This window comes from Eretmochelys imbricata, chromosome 21, assembly GCF_965152235.1.
Source record: "Eretmochelys imbricata isolate rEreImb1 chromosome 21, rEreImb1.hap1, whole genome shotgun sequence".
Taxonomy (NCBI): domain Eukaryota; kingdom Metazoa; phylum Chordata; order Testudines; family Cheloniidae; genus Eretmochelys; species Eretmochelys imbricata.
In genome coordinates, this window is record NC_135592.1 from 8,994,282 (window position 1) to 9,012,298 (window position 18,017).

Sequence of the window (18,017 nt, forward strand, 5' to 3'; positions counted from 1 at the left end):
CCTGTGTCAGCCTGCTCGAGTGTGAATACAGCCGCTCACAGACGGAGCCACTGAGGGGAGTTAACGGGGAAGCTGGTAAATAAGGCAGCAGCTGTTTGGTTGAGGCCATTACACGCTTGTTTCAAAACATTCAGTTTGGGGCGTTTCTCCCGTAGGAGGAACTGGTGGCTCTGCTTGGCGCAAGGTGTGATGCAGGTAGCTACAGGAGGTGGGATTTTTAAAGGAGCTCAGGGCTGGATTATTTTCAAGCCCTCAGCACCCAGTGTGCTGGGCTCTTCTGTCTGCTTAATTTTCTGCCTAAATCGGAGCTGGACTCTTCTAAAAATATGGCCCTAGGCCAGCTTAATCCTCAGTCCCAAGGCAGCTCCACGGAAGCATGGCTGCCCTGCTCTTCTGTGATTGCAATCCTGGACTCCCTACCCAGCTCTGCTGATGCACTTCGCTCCTGACTTGCAGCTCCCCTGCTCTTCCATACCTGGGCTCCTTCTACCGGCCCTGCAGCACTCCCACCCCCTCCTGTTTAAAAGCTGTGCTCTATCCCGCCAGCATATTCCGTGCCAATGACTTAGATCTGGTCCACACCTAAAATTTAGGCCAACCTGATCCCTTGTGCAGACGCAGGCAGACCAACGGAAGGATTCTTCCATCGAGGCAGCTATCGCCTCTCAGGGAAGCGCATTAACGGCATGGACGGAAAAAATTCCTTCCGTGATTGTGGGAAGCACTACATAGCTGGGCTTCTACAGCAGCTGTAGTGTAGACGTACCCTGAGTGGAAGGGAAGCCCCTTGCGAGCAGCGACTGGACCCCCTTAATGCAGTGAGGCCCTTTCCTTCTTCCTCCTGCAGGCAGCAGACAGGCAGGTGTCAGAACATGTCCCACCCAGACCTGCTTCTCTTATTCACACGCCAACCCCTTTCAGGTCCATGTTGAACTTTTTTGGTGAAGCTTAGGAACTGATCTCTTGAATACTCCGGCACATTCACAGTCTGCCCCTCACCACCCCCGGGCTGGGGGCTCTTCGTTGCTTACAGTTTGATTGTAGGGTTTCAAAACCCTTCTTCCCTCTCCAAAGTCCAGTCATCCTCCTTCAGAGCTTTCACCGTGGGGGAGAAAGCCGCACTCGGCCCTGAGCTGAAGGATCTGGTGTCCATCTTTGATCGGTCCCGGTGGGCTGGCGAAAGGGGCCAGGCCACCCCTGAATGTGCGCACCTCCCTGAACGGGATTCTCAGCAGGGAGGTCCTCAGAGCAAGAGTTCCCCTTTGCCGGAGCAGCCAAACCGAGCCACCTGTGTCCTGCCCCTCGGAGCTCTCCAGTGCTTGCAAAATCCTTTGATAGGGCAATGGAGAGATTTGGATTGCAGGCATCGTTGCTGTGTTAACAACCCCACCCCCCCCTGCATTTCACAGAGAAGCAGGCTCTGGAGAACAAACAGGGCTGGCTGGTTTGTCTTTTCCCATGTCTGGGTGTGAGGTAAGAGAGGGGATGTTTGTGCCTCCCCCTGAGGGCTGTCTGCCTTCCCCTCCCCAGCTTGCTGTACCTGTTCTTCATCATGGGGCTACTTCTGGTCCCCTGGCTTGTCTACTGGGGGGACCCTCTGGTTAAATACACTTGGCTAAGTAACAAGTTCTTCCTCCTGCCGTCCACCCCCTTTCTGTCCTTTCCCTGCTGCCTGGGGAGCCCTTGCTCTTTGCCCAGCCTTCCCTGTGCTAGGAAATGCTGCAGTGTTTGCGGCTTCCTCGCAGCCTGGCCAAGTGCTTGCTCCTTCCTGCCGCCCTGCTAAGGCCGCTCCGTTCCCTGTCGGGGAGGGCTGGCCCAGCCTTCGGGATCGGTTTCCCAAAGAAGAAGCCCTCCTGCTCCGAGTCTGAGTCCGAGGAGGAAGAGCAGGTCGGGCACCAGGAATCTTCTTCCTCCATGACATACAGTGGGCGGGCATCCTTGAGCGATGGGCCCGGGCTCTGTCGTGCTGCCGGACTGGGGTCAGTGGATGAACTGACTCTAAAGCGCGGAGCTTCCCGGCCTGGGGGAAGCCTTGCGAGCGTGCTCCCTGGGAGCTGGTCGCCCAAGGCCCCAGGTCCATTCAGACCCAGTTCACTGGGCAGGGTGGTGGAGGATCGTTCCTGCCCCGGGGGATCGGCAGCTGCTTGTGACAGCACACTGGGGAAGGGAGTTCCCTTACTGCTCTCCTGGAATGCTGTCCCGTGGCCATCCTGGCTTCTGCGTGCGGGGCGCGTGGAGGCTTGATCTGGAGAGTCCTCCATCTCTGAACGAGGGGAGAAGGAGAAAGAAAAGGATCCAAATGTGCCCCTCACCACCATGCCCCCCATCCCCGCTTGATGACAACTGCCGCACAATGCTGGAGCCCAAGCGGAGTTCTGCCTTGACATGTACATGGAAGCCGATGGGGCTGCGTAAATCAGGGCAGGATTGTCCCCACCCTACGTCTTACGCTGTGGTATCAGCTGCTGGCCACCGCTGGAGATGTTCCCAAGGCCCGACCGGCTGATCTGTCCTGGTAGAGCCTATGGGCCTGATTCTGATCCTGCAGACCATGCAGCCTCCCATGGACTTCACTGGTGTGGGCAAGAGCAGAATGGTCCTACACTCGAGCCAGCCTGGACACTACGTGCTGGCAGGAGGACATGCCCTGCCTCTTGCTGCTAAGGGAAAATTCCCTGTCCTGGCCGTGCAGGACCAACGTTCTCCTTGCCCCCGATTTCTGCCCCCACCCCTTCCTGCTTTTGAAAGCGGCTCGCGCGTGACTGTACCCTCCGCCTCTGCCCTCCGTTGACAGGAATCGCCACCCATTGCTGGAGCCGGAGGGGCACTCCCTGGCCCTGGGGCGCTCCTGCCGCCCTTGCTGCTGGCCCGGGAGACAGGCGTCGAGTCGGGAGACGGAGCCGAGACGAAGGCGGAGTCGGACGAGTCCGAGGCTGTGGAGGACCCTGTCGCCTTCTGCAAGCTGCAGGCCTCGGAGCAGTAGAGGAGGTTGTGGTGGGACGTGACCGGCTGCCCTCGCAGCGGTTTCTGGCAGAGGGTGCAGCGGAAGCAAGAGGCCCGGGCATGCCAGTGCCAGCCTTGGTGAGTGGCCTGCTCGCTGTCCACACCTGAGGGACAGCACAACGAGCGACAGCCCACACAGAGCCGTTACAAGGGTAGGAGGTTCTTCCTCAAGGTGGTGCCCGTCCTCTCCCAGGGAGGTCTCAGCTGGGCCACCCCATGCCCACTGCCTCCCATTCATTCTAATCCCTCCGCCCGGGAACGCTGGCTGCTCCAAGCCCCCCGCAGAACGCTTCAGCCTACTCTGTCCCCGCTCCGACGCCTGGTGCGACTGGCCAGCTCAGAGCCGTGCCCGGTTTGCCTGCTACCTACCGATGAGCTCGCCGCAGGCCTGGCAGAGCTCTGCGTAGAGGCTCTCGAAGCAGCTGCAGCAGCAGGGTCTGCCGCCGTTCATGACGTACCTCTGCCCCGCAAGAGGCAGGTCGCACTCCAGGCAGCAGAAGTGCCCCGGATGCCAGCGCCTGCCCTCGGCCTCCGTGCACTCGTCTGTGAAGATCAGCTGGCGAGAGAAGGCACAAGGGAGACCTCAGCCGGACGCCAAAGGTGGAGACGGAGCCCCCAAGCTGGTAGCATTTGGATCTGGGTTGGAACCCCTCCTCCTGCAAATTCTGGGGGATTTGAGCTTATTTCTGATGCTAAGATGGGGATGATCAAACTTCATGCTTCAGGGCATAAACGGGTTGTTGCCAGGGTCAGGAAGGAACCCGCCGCTGCCTCTGTACACCCCATGGACAGCATTGTACAACTGGGCATCTTCAGCTTCCTCTGAGCATCATTGGCTGGAGCAGGACGCAGGAGTAGAGGGACCAATGGGCTGGTGCCGTATGGCAGGGATACCGGACTAAACGGAGCCGAGGCCTAGCGTGGCATAGCAGTTCCGCTGCCTTCAAAGTGGGACACGGCCCCCGTTGCCTGCGCAGTCACTTGTGTGCCTACCTGATCGCATGCGGCACAGCGTGGCCGGAAGAACTCCGCGTGGTGTCGGCCGCAGTAGATCTTCCCCTCCTGGTGGAAGTAGATCAGGTCGACCAGAGGCTGGTGGCAGGAGTGGCAGACAAAGCAGGAGGGATGCCAGCAGGACCGGTCTCCCAGCCTGGATGCAAAAACCCCCAGGTCCCCTGTGTTCAACCTCCTGCCGCACTGCAAGGCAAATGGATATCATCAGCCCCGAGAATTGTCCCGGGACCTGTGAGCTGGCCAGTGAAAGGGGCATAGCTGCAGGTGCTGATGGGCCCCAGGCTGCAGCCTCGCATGTCCTGGAAACAAAGGAGGTTGGAATGGGCATGGCAACGTCTTACCTTTTCACAAAGGCGGGCAGAGGGCACAAGGCACGCAAATCCCTGCCCCAGTGACTCCTGCCTGCGACGGGCGCTGAATGCTTGCAGTCGCCTCCTGTCCTCCCCCCCAAGGCCGGGGCAGTACCTGTCCTGGAAAGGAACCAGAAGATAGCATCACAGCAGCAGGAACATTGGGGGTTTCACCCCTGCAACCCAGTGCTCCAATGTGGAAGAAGTGCTTGGATGCTGTGGTGATGGGCATCGCATTGGAGCATAGGTACAAGTGCCAGGAGTTTGGATGGAGTTGGGAGCCCAGGTGGCCGAGCAAAAAATAATAATTTTAAAAAACCTAAAAGGCTGGCTGGCCAATCAGGAGTGGAGGAACTAAGTTGAATGGAGCAGCAGTTGGGGGCCAGCATGAGGCCCTGCTCCCCTGCCCCTCGAACCAGCACTGGTTGGAGTGGTCACAGCTTTGGCCGCCATGGGCACATGTCTACATTGCAGAGCCAGTGCAGAATTTGGCATCACTGGCTTCTACTCAAGAGAATCACAGACTATCAGGGTTGGAAGGGACCTCAGGAGGTCATCTAGTCCAACCCCCTGCTCAAAGCAGGACCAATCCCCAATTTTTGCCCCAGATCCCTAAATGGCCCCCTCAAGGATTGAACTCGCAACAAGGGCTGTGAATAGCAGGGGCAGCAGCAGGCCAGGGGTAAGAGGCATTGGCAGAGCACAACATGGAGGATCCCAGAACTGGAATACTGGGGGGGGGACGGGGGAGAGAGACTGCAAAGCAGGATTGAGAAGCATCAAAGCTGTCTTTGGAGTGGGAGGACTGGTTCCTCCAGGACAGGATTGAGGTGCACAGGATGATATGGGAGAGGGAGCTAAGGCTGGAGTAGCAGAGGGTGGCAAAGCCTGTGGGGTGGGGAAGAGCGAGCTTGGCTCATGCTGTGGAGTGATGGATGCATGAACCATAGCCAGCATACAGAATCCCCATGGGAAAGGCACTGCCCATCTTACATTGCAGTCCTGCGGGGGCAGCTGCCGAAGGAGAGATTTGATGCGGAGCTGGCTCCTGATGGCAGCAGGCACCGTGTCCTCTGAGGGAGAGTCGAAGCACGAAGATACCTGGGGAATTCACACAGGAGAGACGTGAAAAGATTTCCAGGGTATTAATAATGACAAATCAAGGATTAATAATTGGTCAATAATCGATCACCAATAATTGATGCAAATGTTAATGGTGATGATCCGTTTAGTGAGAGGAGCTCTCTCGAGTCTGGATTAGCTCAATAACAACAAGCCTCGAATAGATCAGCTTTGAGTGGATACATTGATTTAACAGTTAGTAAAGACAGCACAAACTCAGAGAGGCAGACGGTCGCTGACAACCTGCGTCCACTCTGCAGATGGTCTTACTTCCCCTGTGATTTCTTAGGTTAATTATACCCTTATCTCCTATTGTTTATCATTCCAATCCATATCTATTTCCCTCTTTTGGTGTACACATCTCCTTAGATTCTTTTCTAAGTTCCCTGTCCCCTTGTACCTTTCCAGCTGCCTCAACAAGATCTGATTGTTCTTTTTTTGGTAGTAATGTCGTGTTACACCACCTGAAGACATTTTGTGGTTACTGTCACTACGCTATCGGCTGCAGCCATTTTCTAAAACAATGGTTCTTAACCCGGGATAGGCACAGGTCTTCCGGGGGGACATCAATTCATCTAGATATTTGCCTAGTTTTACAACAGGCTACATAAAAAAGCACTAGCAAAATCAATACAAACTAAAAGTTCAGACAGTGATTTGTTTATGGTGCTCTATGTACTATACCCTGAAATGTCAGTCCAATATTTACATTCCCATTGATTTATGTAAGAATGATATGGTAAAAATGAGAGTGTCAGCAATGGTTCAGTACAAGTGTATTTAGACACCTTTGTATGTTTATGTCTGGTTTTGTAAGCAAGTAGTTTTTAAATGAGGTGAAACTCGGGGGTTCGCAAGACAAATCAGACTCCTGAAAAGGGTACAGTAGTCTGGACAGGTTGAGAGCCACTGGTCTAAAGTTATTGCTTAGTAAAACCCCTGCTTAAAATGAGCTTAACTGCAAAGCAGCATGGGACTTTTGCTCCTAAGCAAACCCCAGGTTCATTCTTTGGCCTGTTTTAAGTGTCAACACGGCTATTAAATTCCATTGCTGGGTTAATCTCTCACAGGCAAAAGGAGAATGCAGATCTGGGCGTGCTGTGGACCTGAGCTAGGTCCCAAATAAAGGGAGTTGGATTGTCTCAGGATGTGCCTGGAAGTTTTGTTTCTTTCATGTTAGCAGCCTGCTTGCCGGAGAAACCCGGGCCTGAAATAAACGCGTTGGCAGGGCCGTCGGAGAGCAGTCGCACAGTCCCCATCAGCACTGTTCCCCTCCCTTGTATTTGCAGGCGCCCACTGACACAAGCTCCTAAGGAAGCCCAGCGAGACTGCACCCCGCTAACACAACACTAGCCCTGCTCTGTCCTCGGCGCTGCATGGATGCCGGGAAGCCAAGCGAGCGACCCTGTGATGGAATGGGAGGTTTAAGCGGGACCGGTTGCAGCCCTCTCCCCTCTTGGCTGCCACTGGGCGTGAGCCACTGTAGGGCTTGCACGGGAGTAGAATGAGTGGGTGGGGGGCCCAGCAGTGGCAGAGCAGACTGGGGGTAAGTGACATGGTGGCTCCCAGATGCACTGACAACAGCGACCCAGTGGGGACCGGAGGTGGGCGCAACAGCGAAGAGGCATGCTTCATTGAGGGAGGCGCAGCGAAGGTGGCCTGTTTGGCACGTGCAGTAGCCCAGGCTCAGATCCTAGGGGAAAGTCTCAGCTCCCCGATACCATCTCGCAGGACGCTGAGCGGAGGAAAAGCAGCAGGGGCTGCTGGGCCGAAGGAGGACTCCTGCCTACCTCTGCTGGGGCAGCGTCTGCTGCGGGCTCCAGGTACTCTTCCAGGGCGCAGCCGGAGTCACTGTCCGAAGAGGAGGTGGGTGCGAGGCCGGCGAGTGTCCCACTGCAGGGAGGTGTGTCTCTCTGGGGCCATGTAGGGCTCGGCAGGGACATCAGCAGGAAGCAAGAACTGAAACAAAGCTAAAGTGAGATGGGACAGGGCTGTTAATGGGGCAGGCAGGATGTCCAGGCAGGCTGGTGCTGCTTGGAGGGCTTTCAGATGGGACCTGAAGTCTTGTTATGGTACCTCTGTCCAGGCCAGGCTCAGCTGGTCATACAAAACCTATATGGAACCAGAACTCTTTTGACAGGTTTCAGAGTAGCAGCCGTGTTAGTCTGTATTCGCAAAAAGAAAAGGAGGACTTGTGGCACCTTAGAGACTAACCAATTTATTTGAGCATGAGCTTTCGTGAGCTACAGCTCACTTCATCGGTGGGAGGAGGTATTGTTTCATGGTCTCTGTGTATATAATGTCTTCTGCAGTTTCCACAGTATGCATCCGATGAAGTGAGCTGTAGCTCACGAAAGCTTATGCTCAGATAAATTGGTTAGTCTCTAAGGTGCCATAAGTAGAACTCTTTTGGTGTCTATATGGGATAGTTACCTACATAGTGCCTGGATTCTTTCCCCATACAGAACCTATATAGTGCTTGGTAGCATTGCAGAATTGGTCTGGTGCCTTTACCCATACAGAACACTTGAGAGCCTATGGAGAACCTGCATCATGAGTGCTTAGTGATGTATGTTTACCGCCTTACAGAACTGATATGGAACCTACTGTATATACATATGGCATCAAAAGAAAGCAGAGAACCTTCCATCTTTACTGCAGGGGGGGGGGATGAGCAATTCCACCCCAGAGGTAGCTGCATTTCAGTAGCAGGCAAAGCAATGCGGGGGTACACTGAACCTCCCGTGTCTCGAGCCTTTAGTGAAAGGCAAGGGAATTTTTCAGCTGAAGGAAGGATTATTCAGAGAGACCTTGGAAAGTTAGCTGGAGATAACAGGAGCTCTCTGGCTCAACTAATGACTGTGGAAAGGGTGCATGTTGCTTTGAAAAGCCGGGGGAGGAGGGTTGGATTCTGTGCTGAGCCATGGCTGGAAGGAATTAAAAGGGAGCCGTGACAGACCCTGGGAGAGGCCCCTGAGGTGGGAGGGAACCAGAACTGGATTTCTGTACCCAGCTGGAATGGACTCTGAGGTGCACATAGGGCAGGTAGGGGAGAGTTCCCCAGCTGGTGAGAGCCCTATGTTCCCATAGTTATCCCATGATTTCGCATCCTGTCACTCAGTGCAGCAGCAGGAAGCAGCTTTAATCTGTCTATTCCAGTTCAGTGGAAAATGATTATTTTTCCCTGTGAGCCCCCCACAGGCCTGTTATTAATCATCCTTCCCTCCAGCCCAAGCAGCCACCTAACCCAGCAGACACCAGGCACCTCTCCTAGCTAATGGTTACACTGTGGAAACCAGCCCCATCCCCCCTGCGTCTCTCTTTCACCGCTGGCTTCCTTCCGCGCTTCGGTTTCCAAAACAAAGCCGAGATGTCAATGTGATGGCTCGCTCGTTCAGCTCCTGCAGTTCCTTGGATGCCTTCCCAAAGGCCGACGCTCCGTGGCTGGGTTTCCTGTCCTAGCTCTGAGCGGAGAGAAACCAGAGAGCCTGGGGCTGAGGAAGAGCAGAGGTGGTGGGTTTGCAGGGCTATGACTGATCAGCAGCACTGCCCAGGGGAACGAGCTGAGGAATTTACGAGCCATATGACACAGATTGCAGCATGTGGGGGTTGTAAGGCATTTCTTGATCTACGCTGCATCCAGCCAGTCACCCCACTGGGCGAGAGTCCAGAGCTGGACAGACAAAGTGAGCTGCTGTGAGAAATCTCACCGGCATCACATCGTCACCCTTGCATCCCGCCTTGACACAAAGTGGCGGGACCTCCTGCCACCTCTAGAGGGTGAGGAGCCCCGGTGGGCCAGCCTATATTTCACCCTGGTCCCGAGGCCCGCTGGGGATATCAGTTGGCGGCTGCTTCAGTGGCCGTGAGCACGGGCATGTACTTGGCGCAGTTCACCCCTATCCCAGACGCCTGCCCCTTTTGCGGCGTGAGGGAAACCCTGGCGCACGTCTACCTGGAGTGCGCCAAGCTGCAGCCCCTATTCCGGCTCCTCACAAATATTTTGTTACGATTTTGGTTGCACTTTTCCCCTCACCTCCTCATCTACGCACTCCCTATACGTGGCCCCCTAAGCCACGAGACCTCCTGGTCAACCTCCTCCTGGCCCTGGCTAAAGTGGCCATCTATAAAACCAGGGTGAGGAGGTTGGCCGATGGAATCTCCTGTGACTGTGGGGCCTATTTCCAATCCTCCGTCCGTTCACGTCTCCGGGCAGAGTTCCTCTGGGCGGCATCCACTGACTCTCTTGACGGCTTCGAGAAGCAGTGGGCGCTGTCCGGGGTTCTCTGCTCAGTGTCCCTGTCTGGTTCCCTTCGTTTGACCTTTGACCGCACTCCTGTCCCTGTTCTTTCATTAGTTGTCCCCCGTAATTAAGTCATTTCCAGGTCCTGTGGACCCTCCTCTTAGGCTGGAGGGGGGTCCTTTAGCACTTCCTGGATCCCCCCCCAAAATCAGTTCATTCATGAGGCCCAAGTCAGAGAGGGAGTCTAAGCTGCTGTAACTTATGCCTGGTGTCAGCACCCAGCAAAGTGTCCATCTTAAGTCCCTTGACTTGGCTAATAGACGGGAGTCACACTGTAACTTTCAAAGCCAGCACACTCTGTTCCCAACTCCAGTGAACCGTGCTTGAGTTGCATGGCCTGAGATATGTACCTCTGCAGCACCGCCATGATCCCAGCCCGTTTCCCACGTGCACCCCTCTGCAGTGGGCAGACCCATCTATACTCCCAACGCGTACCCCTCTCCAGCATGCACACTTCTCTGTGCTCCCAGGCCGTTTCCAACAAGCTATCCAACAACCTGTGGAACTCATTGCCAGGGGATGTTGTGAAGGCCGGAACGATAACGGGGTTCAAAAAATAATCAGCTACGTTCATGGAGGATAGGTCCATCAATGGCTATTAGCCAAGGTGACCAGGGATGCAATCCCATGCTCTGGGTATCCCTAGCCTCTGACTGCTAGAGGCTGGGAGTGGACGACGGGATGGATCCCTTGACGATGGCCTGTTCTGTTCATTCCCTCTGGGCACCTGGCATTGGCCGCTGTCGGACGACAGGATACTGGGCTAGATGGGCCATTGGTATGACCCAGCATGGCTGTTCTTATCTTGTTCTCTATCCCCTTCTGCAACGTCCCTTTGGCATCTGCCCGATGACCAGCGTGTACCCATCTGCAATGCCATTTCAGCCTGCCCCTCTGCTCCACTATCCCACTGCAACACATGCCCTTCCACAATGCAGATGCCACTCCAAAGTACACCGCACTTCAATGTTTGTGTCTGCAACATACTCCCCTACCCTGTCGCCCACATCCCAGGATAACCTGCACCTTTCTAAGGCACAGAAATATCATCCACGAGTAGGATCAGCCTTACAGAAAGCATGTGAAGTAGGTCTCTCCCTCGCCCCCATCCCTCTTTTGTGACGCCATTCAGAAGAGCCTGGAATTCGGAGTGCTCTAGCTGTGCCTAGGAGAGCGAGCTTTGGACGGAGAGCTCAAGGGGTGCACTGGGACTTTTAAATCCAGCCATCGGTGCAGCTTTTCGGGAATTCTTGGTTTTAATGAGGGAATGGCTCTTTTTCTGAGTCTCATCCACATGCCTCTCAGGGTCTCAGACCGGCTCCTCCAAGGTAATTAGCACAGGGAGCTCAGGTTTCTCTGTTGGGTGCCTGGGTCAATAATTAACTTAGCAGATTGGCCAAAGACCAGGAGGAAAAAACAAAAAGGACTGCTTGCCTTGTTCCCAGCACCCTGCTCCCAGGAAGGCAGCAGCAAGTGGCAGGCTCTAGAATTCACTGCAAACTTGGAGGAGGGAAGGGAGATCTGTGGTTCCTCCAGAGAGACCACAATTACCGCTGGGGGAAAAAGGGGGGAACAGACACAAACTTGCCTGACCAATCTCTGTATTTTGTTGACCAAATGGCACGCCTGACTGGCTGGGCTGGCATCAATATGTGATGACACTGGTGTTGCAATGCCAGCAAGGGAGAGCTTTGCACTTCAGAACTCCATCTCCGGTGCATGAGCCTGAGAGGACAGAAGCCTTTCACTGGACTGGGATTGAGATCTGGACGCTATTCCTGGCTCTGCCACTGACCTGCTACGTGACCTTGGGCAAACCACTTTGGCCCAGATTTTCTGCTCAGTACTGCAACACCTAGCCTGGCCCCTTGGGGCCATGCTGCCTAGTGGTCCCAGCCCACGGTGCCCAAGCTCCCCATACAATGTATGGGGAGAATAGGGTAGGGGGACTCCCTCAAGCGCTCTGGGAAACAGGATGGACTCCAAGCCCACCAGTGGTACTAGGGCCTTTTTTGGTGGTGGTTGGGTGGCCAGTGGCTGCTTTTTGGGGGTATTTTGCATCTTGGCGGTGGCAGCCCTTGGGCAGCATTAGGCACCAAAGCAAGGCATCCTCAGAAGCCCACAAGCTGAGTGGGGAGCTGCCTATGGTCGCCAGAAATGAAATGCTGGGGAGAGGAGAAGGATTTGGAAACCTAAATGACTAACCTGATGCTCCGGGCTGTTGGGCCAGAGATTGGTGCCTCCTTCCACTTGGGTTCCTCAGCCTTGAACCCCATCCTGGAGTTATGCACCTAGGCCAGCTCAGCGGCTTAGGTAGCCCATGCCTGGACAGCTGAAGCAGTCTCTGCTGTTTCTTGCTCACACTCAGTACCTCTCTCGTTTGCCCTTCGGTTTCCCTGTGCCACCAACTCTCTTTTGCATGTGCTGTCCTACCGGTGGCCTGCCTTCAGTCCTTCCACTGTGGGGTCTGACAGGTAGCAGGTCATAGGTGTGTTCAGTGCACACCTACAGGATCAGGTCCCCCAACAAGATAGGAATTCCCTTGCCTGGTTTGAGAATCCTGCTTCAGGGCTTCCAGGGGTCCAAACCACTGGTTTGCTGCAGGGCAGCATTAGGGCTTTGTGGATGCTGTCCAGCAGGGGTTATAGGGATTTGGGCACCTATGGGGTTAGGCAGTAGCTGAGCAGCAGTTTTGAAAATGTTAAGGGCACCTAAATACCTAGAGCAGGGATACTCAGACTGAGGCCTGGGAGCTGCAAGTGGCTCTTTAACGTGTCTCCTGCGGCTCTTTGCTGCACACGATATTAAAATGTGTGATTTTAATTATTAACCAAACAGGATGCTTTGACTATGTTATTAACCAATTGTAGAATACTTGGTCATTTTGCTGTGAGAATAATATATATGTATGTGTATAGCTAGTAAAGGAAACCATGAATTTACACTCCTGTGGCTCTTTTGGGTAATGTTGATAACTAATTTGGCTCCTGAACCACCGAGGTCTTGAGTCACACTGGCCTAGAGGATCAGGGCCATCCTCTGTGCTTCCGTTTTCCTATCTGTAAAATGGTGATAATGCTTCACACATTTTGTCTGTCTTGTCTATAAGCTTTGCAGGACAGGGTCTGTGCCTTACTATGTTTCTTTACAGTGTTTAGTACAATGGGACTTGATCTTGATTGGGTCCTTTAGGTGCTACTGAAACACAAATAACAATGGGGCAGGGATGGTGCCCCTAGCCTGTGTTTGCTAGAAGTTGGGAATGGGCGATGGGACGGATCCCTTGATGATTACCTGTTCTGTTCATTCCCTCTGGGGCCCCAACACTGGCCACTCTCAGAAGACAGGATACTGGGCTAGATGGACCTTTGGTCGGACCCAGTATGGCCATTCTTATGTTTTTAATAATTCTGTAGAGTTTCAGGAACAGCCTTTCCCCTTGATTTCCAACTGTGGCCTTCCAAATAGCAAACTCCCCAGGCTCTGCACCCTGGCCACCATACCCAGTTCTCTTCCTGCTACTGCGGCTTCTCACTGGGGTGCGGGCTGCCATCATACTGAAATTCCAACTGGTGATTTCATGCCAGTTTCCAAGGGACTGGGCCTTCCATCACAGTTGTATCCTCCTGGCAGTCTCAGCAGAGAGGCCAAGGATGGACTGGAGGCTGAGGTCTTCTCTTCCTCCAGTTCAGGGGTGAAGGTAACATAAGAGGAACTGGCATTGACACTGTACAGACGTCAGACTTCAGGGCTGGCAGGATGGGACCTTCCATCAGAGCAGTAAATGTTGCTTAGCGACAAATAACAGGGTGGTATCCCTGACTGGAGTAAGGCCGTCAGGGAGGGTTAGGCTAGAGATTAATCCAGCCCCTGGAGTCCTACCCTGTGTTTGGGTTTTATGTGACTAATCAGTTTGGCCATCTGGACAATTCCCCACAATTAGCAGGGAATAACAATAGCTAGCACCTCCCTAGGCGGAACCAGGCAGCTCCCACAGGTTCATCTCCTTTGTTTCTCTTCAGCTCCTTCCCCCTCCTCAATTTGTTGGCTCAGTCCTTCCTTCCCCATGTCCTTGTCTCTCTCCCGTCCTGTCCCCTACCCCGCTCTGAAGGCAGCGCCATTAATCACTGGCTTTGGCGCTCGCTTTTCTATGTGAAAGAGGATTTAATGACCTTGTCCGGCTCGCCCCTCTGGTGCAAGGTTGTTCTCTTTGCTGGCATGCTTATTCCTTTGCACAGAAGTGACAAATATCTGGGGGAGACTAGACTAGCCATGAACTTGAGGTGCTGGGCGGCTCATGGGATCCCTTGGGAGAGTACCTTGTTGTCTCCACACACACGCCTCGCTGGGGCTTTTCAATAGCTACGTCCCCAAATCAGAGCTGCAGTGAGGAGGTACAGCTCCACCATCGAGTTTCTCCTGCTTACACCAGGCCTAAATTTGCCCATAGGGCTTGGAACCCAAAATGGTGAGGCCGGCCTCCTAAGGTCTGTTCCTGGCTCTGACCTGCTGTGTGACCCTGGGAACGTCACTTCCCCTTTTGGAGTTTGTTTCCCTAGCTGTAAAATGGGCACAACAGTAGTGACATGAACCTTTGTGAAGCACTTTGAGATCTTCAGATGAAAGGCACTACAAGAATGTGAAACAGTATCTTGCTTTCCTACATTAGCTCCCCATGGGCCACGCATGCTACCTTCCATCTCTCTTATGCCAAGACCGGAACGTTAACTTTCAACTCATGCTCAGTGTAACTTACTCCTTCCTTGGGTCCAAATGCAGTTTAAGACTAAAACAATAAGGATTTACCTTCATCTTTCATCACTCTCTTTCTGTGCACACCATAATCTAAGGGCCCTTCCATTTCAGTTTTTGTTATTTAATTTCTCCGGGGAATGTATCAATGTTTATTATCACAAGAACAAAAATAGGTGAAAATCAGTGCAAAAAACTATTAATAATTTTTTCTGGGTAAATATTGGGGTTTATTTTGGTGGATGGAAAGACGGGGCAAAGTATTCAGTAGATTCGTGTTTTGAATTCCATTCATCAACGTGGTTTGCTGCAGAACGAAAACAGAACTCAAAACACAACACCACCTCCGAGTTTAAGAAAACAATAGCTCTCTAATCCCCAAATAAAACTTTTCATTTGAATAAACAGTTTACTGTTGTACACTTAGAACTAGTAGCCTATAAATATTTACATTTAATAATTGGGGCACACCGTTTGCAACGCATACCCTCAACTTCATCCTTTTCTCCTGTTTTTTAAAAACTTTTGAATACTTCCTTGTGTTCTGAAATGTATTCCCAGACAGATTTTCGTTTTCTTCCCATTTTAGTGCATGGCAGCTCTTGCAACCGTTATCTGCGAACAGCTTCAAATGTGTACGTGGTGGGCGTGAGATTCGTCAGTACGTTCAGATGCACACGCACTTCAGAGCTTGCGTGCGTGCCTGTTTATTTACTGTGTGTATCTTCTAGACTAATGCATAACCTTACTTCAACAGGCAGCTTTGCATGTACACACAGACTAATGCAGTGGTTCTCAAACTTTTGTACTGGTGACCCCTTTCACATAGCAAGCCTCTGAGTGCGACCCCCCCCCTTATCAATTAAAAACACATTTTTATATATTTAACACCATTATAAATGCTAGAGGAAAAGCAGGGTTTGGGGTGGAGGCTGTCAGTTTGCGACCCCCCCATGTAATAATCTTGCGACCCCCCCCCCCGAGGGATGCCGACCCCCAGTTTGAGAATCCCTGGACTAACGTATTATTATAACACATATATTTCATGCCATGTACGGTATTGTCCTAATAAAACAAGTTATTTTTTACAATATTTGAATGATACAAAAATAGAGTGAAAATCAGCAAAAGGTGAATAATACTTTTTGTAAAACCCAGAATTTTTTTGGTAAAAATTGGTTTAAACTGAAAATGAAGGAGCTTACGTACTGTGTACTGCAAACTCACTACAGCCCACATTTTCAAACATGTCCATGCATTTTGGGGTGCCCAACTTGAGGCACCTGGGGTCTGATTTGCTGAAGTGCTGAGCACCCCCAATGTCAGCAGGAGTTGCAGCTACTCAGCACTCTGTGAATCAGGCCGTCGGGGTCTCAAGGTGGGCACCCAAAATCCCAGGCCACTTTTGAATATATAGATCTATGCTCCATTTTCACCACTTACTGTCACCTGCTTACTATGCTAAAAGCTCTAGGGGAGATGACTGTGATTCATTATAACAAGAGGTTTGTTCGTAGCTGTGCTGAGCAATCTGCTGAGTTGAGTGCTGGTGAGAGGATCCAGGGCTGGCAGCCCTGAATTCATAGTAACGTGCGAGCAGGTGTTGGCTGATGCTGGTCAGAAAAATTTGAATGAAACTTTTTTTGGAAAATAAATAAATAAATAAAAATAAACATTTGCTGTTTCATCAAAATGTTCGGTGGACGTGGAACGATTTCCACTAAGTTTGGCACATCCCTGCTTTCTCGGCAGCCCGCCTCAGGGACCCTAGCTGTGATTACGCAGGGGTGGACTGCCTTGGGGTCAGGATCTTTCAAGATCTGCATTCCACTTGGTGGTCAGGATTGGAAGAAGGACCCCAGGGCTCCAAGACAGCCCACCCGGTAGACCTGAGCCAGGGCTCCCTTCCCTTTGGTGGAATATTTCAAATTTCTTTGTTTTCATTCAGAATGAAAGCAAATATTCAGAATATCAAAATCCCTGCAAGACAGAATGGCCTTTTCCCACCCAGCGCTGTCTCTCTCACACACACGGCTAGATTTTCCTTCCCACTTAGCTCCCCCCTTCATTTAGGTGCCCATTTTAAGCACTCAGCACCCAGTGACGGCCTCTCCCAGCTGTGACAATTACAGCCAGATTTGCCCAACATGCTGGGCTCTTTTGAAAATCGAGTAGCTGGGCTCTTTGCAAATACACAGCCCTGGCCCCCATCGTGGGCACTGAGCTCTATTGAATATCTGGCCCCTGTTGTCTCACCACCTCTTGGGGAGTAGGGAGGGCGGTGTTTTGTCCACCCCTGCCCATTCAGCGCTCGGCCTGCCTGCTGGCAAGGGGGGACAATTCGTGCCAATCGCAGTGGGTTTTCCTGTCCCACTCAGAAACAGGCAGACGGGTCAGCTGGAAGTGAAAAAGTTCGGTCTCCCCCAGCTAAGCAGCTGAGCCACCCAGTTCCTGTTTTATGGGAAGGGGAGTCCCCTCTTCCATATAGGATTCCTGAGGCTTGTTCTGTGGGAATTCCCTCAGCTTCCCCAAGAGCGAGGGGGTGCCTCTATTATACACCCTGACACGATTTTCACAGGGGGGAACTCCCCTCCCCAGTTCTTTCCCCCTTCTCCTGCCATCACACTGCAGTAACTTCCCAGGCAGGGAGTGTAGAGATCTCCCCCACTCTAGGATATTGCCTTCTGTTCTTTGCCCCATATGCCAGCCCAGCTCCCGGAGCTTGGCGCAGCATGCCCATAGGTGCCAGAACTGGGGGGTGCTCCTGCACCCCCTGGCTTGAAGCGGTCTCCATCATATGCAGGGTTTACAGTTTGGTTCAGTGGCTCTCAGCCCCCCCACTATATAAATTGTTCCAGCACCACTGAGCATGCCACCCCTAAAGGACCTGCCTGCCGGGAATCACAGCACCCCAAGAGATCACATACCTGCCGCTTCCTGGGGGTCCCCTCCTTCCAGCGCCGGAGCCCAGATCTGCTTCGCCCAGACGCAAAGAGGTTTGTATTCTTGCCCTTTTCCTGTCGCGCCCCAGCGAGGGGTGACCAGAAAACAAGGGTGAAAAAATCGGGACACTTTTTTTTCCCAGGGAGGGTAGGATAGTGGCTTTATACAAGACAACGCCCCTAATATTGGGACAGCCCCATAACACTGGGATGGCTGGTCACCCCCTTCTCCACCTGCTTCAAAGAGCCGCAGGCAGAGGGGGAATGGCTGGGAAGGTTGCGCAGCAAAGCGAAAGGAAAACACCCAGGCTCCACCAGGGATTTTCTTCTTTTTTTAAAATCTGCCTGCCCAGGAACCTGGCCCTGTGTCAGCTGGGGTCCTAATTACGGGGCTTCTTAGCTTAAACCTACAGAGGCAGCCAATGGCAGCAGGCAGGGAGGGAAACGAGCAGAGGAGGCGAGAGGAGACTGTTGTTAACTCTGCAGGGGAAAGATCTGGGCGCTGCTTTGCGGCTCACCACCTCTCTGTCG

General features: G+C 52.9%; 1 protein-coding gene across 1 annotated transcript; it reads right to left on the minus strand.

Annotated features, from left to right (window-relative positions):
- Nucleotides 1–19: 19 nt before the first annotated feature.
- Nucleotides 20–17,742, minus strand: PRICKLE4 (prickle planar cell polarity protein 4). The gene is made up of 8 exons (XM_077839570.1): nucleotides 17,472–17,742; nucleotides 7,280–7,459; nucleotides 5,361–5,468; nucleotides 4,359–4,487; nucleotides 3,997–4,200; nucleotides 3,373–3,559; nucleotides 2,769–3,107; nucleotides 20–2,356 (listed from the first exon to the last, which is right to left on the minus strand). The coding sequence occupies exons 2-8, from the start codon at nucleotides 7,430–7,432 to the stop codon at nucleotides 1,710–1,712; spliced, it is 1,767 nt and encodes a 588-aa protein (XP_077695696.1). The 5' UTR covers nucleotides 7,433–7,459; nucleotides 17,472–17,742; the 3' UTR covers nucleotides 20–1,709.
- Between the last annotated feature and the right edge of the window lie 275 nt (nucleotides 17,743–18,017).